Raw genomic sequence first — 8,180 nt, 5'->3', positions numbered from 1 at the left:
CCGTTCTTTAGAGTGTTGGCCTGAGAAGTAGTTTGTATGATAAACTCAGCAGTTCCACCAGGTGTTTGGTAGTTGCTGCTGGCGCTAGTCTGGAGGAGCTGCGTGGGGGACCAGTAGGGGACGGGTGCTCTGTAAGGCAAAGCTCGGCTGGAGATTGCTTTTGTTGGAGCAAAGGTTTACTCCTGAATGCCTAATATTGGGAGGTTCAAGTATTTCTCAAACATGAGAAACAATGAATCAAAGCAACACTCCAGGCATGTTGTTGCCAAGGAGTCGAGATTAAACATGATATAAAAATGTTCAATTTTACATAATACGTCTTCTTTAATGATGTTTTTTTCTGGAACTGACTTGACACTTTCTGGAACTTAATAGTTACTTTCCAGAAAACAGTATATAACTTTAAAAATAATTAAGAAGATTGCGGGAAAAGGAAGCAATATTTGGATATAAGATCAGGCTAATTAAAGCGGATGCTTCAACAAAAACACAATGTTAAATATATTTAACATTGTTAAATGTTAAATATATTTAACATATATTAAACACAGACGTCCATATATTTAAATATATATAACAATGTATATGATGTATTCCACAGTCAATGTTATTTCTACTACTCCAGTACTTATTAGATTGAGTATTCATTCATAGTGTTTGTTACTGTCATTGGAGCTAGAAACAAAGCAAGAGCGACCCCTAGTGGATTGAGGATTGACCACGTTCAGTACAGCTTTGGTCTTCAATAATCTTTTTGTCAGCTTTTTTCTGTAGATTCCTTCACCCCTTTTTGTATTTCACAAAATAACCTAAAACATGTGTAAATTGCTTTAAGACAAAATATGTTTAATGACACAGATGTGGATTAAATTTATGAGCAAATATATTGTAGTTCTTTTCTTAGGGATTTGCTGCAGAGCGTGGAAGATCCAAGAGTCAGAGTTTACGTTAGCAGTGAAGCTGGTGCGGAATAATGTAGGAGTTGTAGATGTGAGCTGGCAGAAATAAATCAGTCAGAATTAAATGGTTTGCGTTTAAAAATAGTAAGAGAAAAAGGCAGGCAGGCAAAGAAAAAGGCATTTACTTGCATTATATTGACAAAGAAAAGCAGCACCTTTGCAGGCATACACAAGAAATAATTGTATGGTTAATTTAAATGTATATTTACAGAACAGTCAGACAAAATAAGTTTAAGAAACGGTCAGATGTCAGACCTCCAACAAATTTTTGCCAGCTCATTGAGTGGCTTTACAAAAGACAAAACTTACTCATCATGCCATTTGATGGTTTTAACATTTAAACATTGAATTTAAAACAAAGTGACTTCAGTTTTGGAACCCGTGAGCACCCTTGAAAATGTTTTGCGAGTTTAAACCTCCATTGTAGAAACAAAAAAAAACAACACTCAATAAAGCCCAAATAAACAGAGAGTCAAACATGACAGCAGGCGTGGTGATACCACTTTTGTTAGCGTTGAACATATTCAGAAGACTACCTGGCACACTTAAGTGAAACCAACACTAATAATCAGCTTCACTCTGCTGCTACAACATAAATACAATTGTTCCCATCTGGTACAATCTTTCCTGCTCCAAATAGCTGTGTGTGTGTTTGTGTTTAATGCTATTTTCTTAGTGAATATCACAAACTGATCACAACCAAAACTTATCATACAAATTATTTCAACACAGTGCCTTGCAAAAAAAAAGTTTGACGTCTTTCAACTTTTCCACATTTCAACACGTTATAACCACAACTTTCAGTGTATTTTAGTGGGAGTTTATGTGACAGACCATCACAAAGTAGAAGATAACTGTGAGGTGGATGGTGAATTATCCATGTTTAAGTGCGTGAGCACCGGAGGGAAGTTAAATGAAGTAAAAATATTTTCTCTGCCATCATAGTATCAAAGATATTAAAGAAAAACACATAAATGTCACAGCAAAACAAAAGTGGTGTCATTTTTGTTCTTTTACACCTTCATGTTTTCAGCACAAACCAAATTTCTTTGCGTCCAAACATTACACATCATTTTTAACTGATTTTGGTAAGGTTGAAGGGCTGTGGTTGGCCTCTGCTGAACCACCCTCAAACTGTTATTAAAATCCTTAAAGTGGTGGCAACACAAACAAAACTTTTGCTGCAAAAACCTGCACTAACCAAACTCAAAATGTCTGAGACTGTTTTGGTTAGATTTGAAAAATGTGTGTGTGGGCAGAGGGGGTGGGTTCTGCAGAGGTTCACCTTCCAGCAGGAAAATAACTTTAATATAATACTCATGTGTTACATGGTCTAGTCAAAGTTCAGACCTATATCCAACTGAGAATGTCAGGCAAGATATTAAACACAGACGTCCAGAGAAGCTCTCCATGTAATCTGAATGAGCTTGAACTATCTTGTAAAGAAGACGGTCACTTTGAAGCATCAATTATTTTCTCACCATAAATATAATCTACTTTTGAAATTTTGTGGTTGTCGTGTGGTAAAATGTGGAGAAGTTAAAAGGTTATGGTTACTCTTCCCAGGTACTGCATCTCACAAAAAGTACTGGAAAACCTTCATAATTACGTCATTCATCAACTGCATTTTTTTATTTTTTATTCCCGCATGCTGAAAGCATGTCACTGTACGTTTCTTATCATTTTTAAACAAAGCCATCTTCTGAGTCCGACACAGTTTCATTTACAAACCTAATCAAGCAAAAATGAGTAATAATAAGCATTCTAAAATATTCTAATGAATAGCTTTTTAGAACATAGCTAAGTGATCAAAGAACTTGTTTGATCTTGGTTTATTCCCACGAGGAAGTCGAGCAAATCTGTTGCTTTAGTTTGGCGGGGGGGAAGGGGGTTGTTTCTTTTTGCTACCAGACTTCAAAGAAAAACCAACAGCTGTTTAGTTGAAAGTGTGCAAGTCCTGCCTTGTTCATTCACATGACACTGATTAAACACAGCAGTCTGCACTTAAATCACTCCTCATCCAGATGTTGTGTAAATACAAGACAATAAAAAAAGACATACATCTGTATCGACTTGCCAATAAAAGCAGTATGACGAGCTGTTTAATCATCAGCCCATGAGGTCTGAGGATCCACCGCCGCCGCCGCCGTCATCAGTCTCTCAGTAGTAGATAGTCTTTAACCGTTTCAGGTAGGGGAAGCTCTTTCACGGCGGTGGGGAGGAACTGAACTCCGAGGCTCTGCCGTATGGCGCAGCGCGCCAGCGAGCGCAGCGTGGGCGCCTGAGCCACCATGTTGGACAGCCTCGCCAGCAGCTGGGGGTCTTTGCTCAGCTCCTTGGGAAGGGTGCCGTCAGGCCGCCGGATCTCGAAGCGCCCCGCCGCTCGGCAAAGCAGCTCCAAGCACTCTTCCTCCTGTTCCGTGCCCAGGCCTCGGGCCAGCAGGGCCACCAGCCGGGATATAGGGGTCTGACCCTTCAGGTTGGTCACATGGACCTGGGCGCCATAGTCTAACAGAACCTTGACGCTCTCCAGATTGCCCTTCATTGCTGCCCAGCTCAAAGGCGTGTCATTGTTGTAGTCCCGGGCATTGGGGCAGGCCCCGCTCTCCAGCAGGGCCCTCACACACTCCGGGTTGTCTTTGAAGGCGGCCCAGTGGAGGGGCGTGTCCTTGTTGCCGTCCAGCGCGTTCGGCTGGGCACCGTACTCCAACAGCAGCTCCACGCAGCTCTCGTCCTTCTCTGCAGCGTAGTGCAGCGCCGTGCGGTTATAACCATCCAGAGCATTCACCTGACGGAGGAATCATATCAACAGGAAGGTAAAAAGGTTTAGTTGTTGGAAAGACAGGTTTCAGCCTTTTAGACCTTTACTGTACAAATAACAGCTTAGTTTTGTCATGTGAATAGCAGAAATTACCCAACCAGTCACCAGGAAATTGGAATAAGCCAATCTTTTCTTCATTAGCTCTAATCAGTGATCTGAAGGTCACAAACTAAAAAAATCTAAATTTCTAGTTTTTGTTAAATTCATTTTGTTAAATTCATTGAAACTAAGAACTCTTACTGTTTGTGGTCTATAAACCACTGTTTGTGCAGATGCATTCAGTAGATGCATCTATAGATGCATCTACTTAATGTATCTGCATTAAGTAGATGCATTTCATCTATTTAAAATTAAAACATTAAGATAATTTAAAAAAAACATATATTTTATGCATAGAGTTAAACTTTATAATACAATTCTTTTGGACTCAAAATTCTTCTTTAGGTGTTAAAGCTCTTGATGCAAATAAAAAATGAGAGCGGTAAACAAAAAAACTGGAATTGGCAGCTCAGATCTTAAATTAATTAGGATAGGCCTTATAAGTGCATCTTTAATACACCTTTATAAATACACAAAAACTACCTCCCATGCGGCATAGACAGCAAAAAACAACAATTTATTCCTACTTAGTTAATAATAAACTAAAGACGGTATAGACCTCAACTTACTTTAATGGGTTTAGAGTTTTTATTTTTAAAGTACGACTCATTTCTGAGTCACTTTGTTAGAATAATGAACACATTTTCTCGTGCAAAACGTTCGTTTTCAGTGCATTTTGCCTCTAGCTAAGTTCCCAAAAAACCATTCGAAGTTTCCTTTGGCTTTCAGTGACAAACTGTGGTGTGTTAGGAAGAAAGTAAACAAACTAATAGCTTGTCAGTCCAAACAGATTAGCCAACTTTGAACCCGACCAAATGAAAACTTTCATGTGTATTCATTGTTGCTGAAAAAAATCATAGGAAGTGCACATCACGCATGTTGTGGTTCGCATGTGTTTTCACTAAACTGATGACACATGTGTCACCCCAACTTACTAAATCGATCAGTTTAAGCCTCCATTTAAAACACATTTCCTTTCAATGGCTTTTAACCCTAGTTATGCAGGGCATCTGTGTGTTGGCTGTGTTTTAATTGATTAATTTTACTCATTTTCTTGTTGTTTAATTGTTAATTTTTTATTATGTAAAGCAATTTGGTGAACTGAAGTTGGTTTTAGATGTGCTATTTAAATACATTTGACTTGATTTACTCCTGCCCTGATATTACAAGAGCACTTCTGTCAACATTGTGCAATTTCTATTCCACAAATTTTGTCTAACCTACTTTTAACTCATCTCTACGCTTTTTGATTTTCAAAACTGAAAAAACTCAGTTTCCATATATATACGTATATATACTGTGTGTGTGTGTATATATATATATATATATATATATATATATATAAAGAGTTTTCTGTCAATAACTCAAAAACCAAAGCAGAAGGGAAAAAAAAGGTCGTTTTTTTTCTGATTTTTTAAAATAATCTTTTAGTTGATTGAATAAAGTACCAAAACTCTTCTATCCCCAATTGTCTTTTATTTCCTTATCAGACTTGGAAAATTATGAAAATCAAATTCCGTACTTTTCTAGACATGGCAAGACTGCGCAGGAACCCGGAAACCTGCTAAAATATAACCATCACTTGTTTTCCAGGGCTATGAATAACCACCGCAGACAAGCTCAAAAGCCACATCTTATTGTACAGCACTGCTTCAGATCAACAGGCACAAACAGGCTCAGCTCTCTCTGAGTGATCTCTATCTGGAGAGCTGAATATTCATCTAAAATGCGTGGAAATAAACCCACCTCTGCGCCCTTCTCCAACAGCAGCTCCACACAGTCGGCATCAGCTACCATACAGGCACAGTGAAGGGGTTTGAGGGTCCCATGCATCCGGTTTACGTCAGCGCCCTAAGAAGGGTCGGACATAGAAAATGTCAAAACAGCCAGGAGACTTTTTTTTTTATTTTTTACTCCAAGCATGATAAGCAACATACCTTACGAATCAGATCCTCCACGTTGTCGTGTGGAAATGAGCGGATGGCGGCGATGGTGCGGATGAGCCGCTCGGACAAGGAGTATTTACTCTGAATGCTCTGCATGATGTACCACATAGTAGAGCTCATGTGTAACAGAGGACCATGGCACCCAGGCAGGGGTGACACTTCGGCACACTGGAAGACAATTTTTTTAAATGTTTGGGTTACACACTGCTACACATAATGAGATCATGGAATACCTTAGTAATAAGCGCTCAGGTTGTTCCCGATTTCATCTAAATGGACGTCCTAACTGATCGCGTTTAAGACATCACCACTTAGAAGGATCAATGCTTTACAGCTAACCTGAGGCAGTCATGCACCGGTGCCACCATGCCCTTTGACCTCCACCTGCAGGCCAGGCATGTGAAGTTTCTTGCTCAAGGACACGACGACAGAGACAGACAGAGCGCGGATTTGAACCGGTAACCGCCCAATTACAGGATGAACTCACTTACCATGTAGACTTTGTAAAACACTGATGTACATCGCCTAAAATTTCCAATATTTTATTTTACAGATTTATGCAACATTATGCCTTTAATCGTGGGAAACTATAGTTTTTTTTTGGTTTGTTTTCCGACATTTGAGAATATTCATGCTTTTTCTTGTAAAGATGTAAAACTATTGTAGAAATTTCGGAGATTTTTGGCAGGTGTATTTTTTTAATATCACTCATTTAGTTTTTTCCCTTTAACATTTTTGAAATGTTTACGTTTTTTATTGCCATTTATTTAACCATTATTTTACCAGAAAATCCCTTGAGATAAAAATCTGTTTTTCGAGGGAGATTTGGCCAAAAAGGCACAATGGTGTACATTGCAATTAAATCATCACAAAATTTACTTAAGTGTAAACTAAACAAACAAAAAAATTAAATAAATACAAGAATAGAGCATAAAATTAGAACTAAGATTACGTCAAATTTCGTGTCTCAAATGTAAGAAAATAGAGGTGTAAATTCGTTGAAAGACTGCCTACTTAGTTATTTAAAAAAAACCAAATGTTATTTTAGTTTAATCTCTTTTTGAGTATCAAACATCTGAGTAAGTATGTTGTTTCCAATGGCTGCTGCCCTTTCACTAAACTTTAGCTGACAGTTAGAAAAATGACCCATACATACATACTGTAGCAACGCAGCACCGTACAAATACGTGGCGATAGCTGGTGATTTACATTAAAATAGTGGCACTTGACCTATACTAAATCAAAGTTTTAACGCTAAAACGTATGTAAGCTGGCGGAAGAAGCTGCGGAGGGTCTGCTTTGGAGAGAAAAAACAAAAACAAAACAAAACAAAAATCCCGGCTAGCAAACAGCTAGCTAGCAGCAGCTAATGCTAGCTCGGAGATACGAAGAGAAAAAAAAATCCACAGATAAATGTAGAAACACGTGACACCTCCTTCAAATGCGTGCAAACGCGCTTCAAAACACACTTAGCATCAAACGTCGTCAAAACGCCGATGCAGGTGGAGTAACGTACCGTTTACAGCCCTCGATAGATCGAGCAAGTTGCCGTGTAGAGAGTCAGCTGGCTACCGCTGCGGCTTGACATAAACACGGACCCGTCACGCAGCCACACCTTCCGCCTCAAACTGTCACAGCGACTGCAGACAGATGTTTCCGTCTGGACCGCAGATATCGTTAAATTTCTCAAAAAGGATCGGCGTCTACCGAAGTTACTGGCTCCGATGGGATGGTACGTCCTACCCCAGGATATAGGCATGTATGGCGGCGGCAGCGCTGGCGTCCACCGACAGGAGCATGCCGCGGACACCTTCAGGTCATCCTGCAGCTCCAGAGCCTCTCCCATTAACAGGTTATCAAAGAATGAACAGACACTTTGCATTAATATTCCTAGAAAACTACGATGAGAACAATATCCAAAAGAAGCCACGTTCATTTCCACAGAGCCGGCCAAAAATTACAGAGGGCCTTGAGCAGAGGTCGACTTGGGCCCCCATTATTTATTCGATTACTTATGCAGATAAGCTTCTCTCATTGACTTAATGTCAAGAATACAATATTTAAAGTATGTACCAACAGTTTAGAATTATATTGTTACTCAGTCCATTAAAATGGAAGTGATTAAACTACCAATATCAAATAAATTCAGATAACTACAAATATTTTTTTATATATGATTAAAAGGTGCACATTTGTCAGTTTTTTAATGCTAAATAAATGTGAATTGTGCAAAAAATGCACACTGAAGATCTACAAAAAAAAGGTATTTTCTTTTATTATAAAATTACCATCTAAATTTCATACTTTTAAAGCCTAGCATGAGTTGAAACGTCAGTTTAAAAATAAAAATGGAAA

General features: G+C 38.7%; 1 protein-coding gene across 2 annotated transcripts; it reads right to left on the bottom strand.

Moving 5' to 3' along the window:
• Positions 1-1,061: 1,061 nt before the first annotated feature.
• asb8 (ankyrin repeat and SOCS box containing 8) lies at positions 1,062-7,770 on the bottom strand. Of its 2 annotated transcripts, XM_032573514.1 has the most exons (4): positions 7,342-7,770; positions 5,817-5,993; positions 5,626-5,730; positions 3,112-3,747 (listed from the first exon to the last, which is right to left on the bottom strand). In XM_032573514.1, exons 2-4 carry the CDS (start codon positions 5,943-5,945, stop codon positions 3,112-3,114), a joined length of 870 nt encoding a protein of 289 aa, XP_032429405.1. In that variant the 5' UTR covers positions 5,946-5,993; positions 7,342-7,770. The 2 variants fall into 2 exon arrangements, with proteins under 2 accessions (XP_032429410.1, XP_032429405.1); XM_032573519.1 differs by lacking the exon at positions 7,342-7,770 and having other exon boundaries at positions 1,062-3,747; positions 5,817-5,945.
• Positions 7,771-8,180: the final 410 nt, after the last annotated feature.

Source organism: Xiphophorus hellerii, chromosome 1 (genome assembly GCF_003331165.1).
Source record: "Xiphophorus hellerii strain 12219 chromosome 1, Xiphophorus_hellerii-4.1, whole genome shotgun sequence".
NCBI lineage: Eukaryota > Metazoa > Chordata > Actinopteri > Cyprinodontiformes > Poeciliidae > Xiphophorus > Xiphophorus hellerii.
Note: the sequence above shows the minus strand (reverse complement) of the source record. Positions and strands in the feature narration are given on the sequence as shown.

What these genes read in the sequence shown, in the direction of transcription:
- asb8 (XM_032573514.1), bottom strand. Translation starts at nt 5,945, where the DNA reads ATGAGCTCTACTATGTGGTACATCATGCAGAGCATTCAGAGTAAATAC. An exon ending in TGGAGGATCTGATTCGTAAG is followed by an intron (nt 5,731 to 5,816) that starts GTATGTTGCTTA and finishes GACCCTTCTTAG; the next exon opens with GGCGCTGACGTAAACCGGAT. An exon ending in TGTTGGAGAAGGGCGCAGAG is followed by an intron (nt 3,748 to 5,625) that starts GTGGGTTTATTT and finishes TTCCTCCGTCAG; the next exon opens with GTGAATGCTCTGGATGGTTA.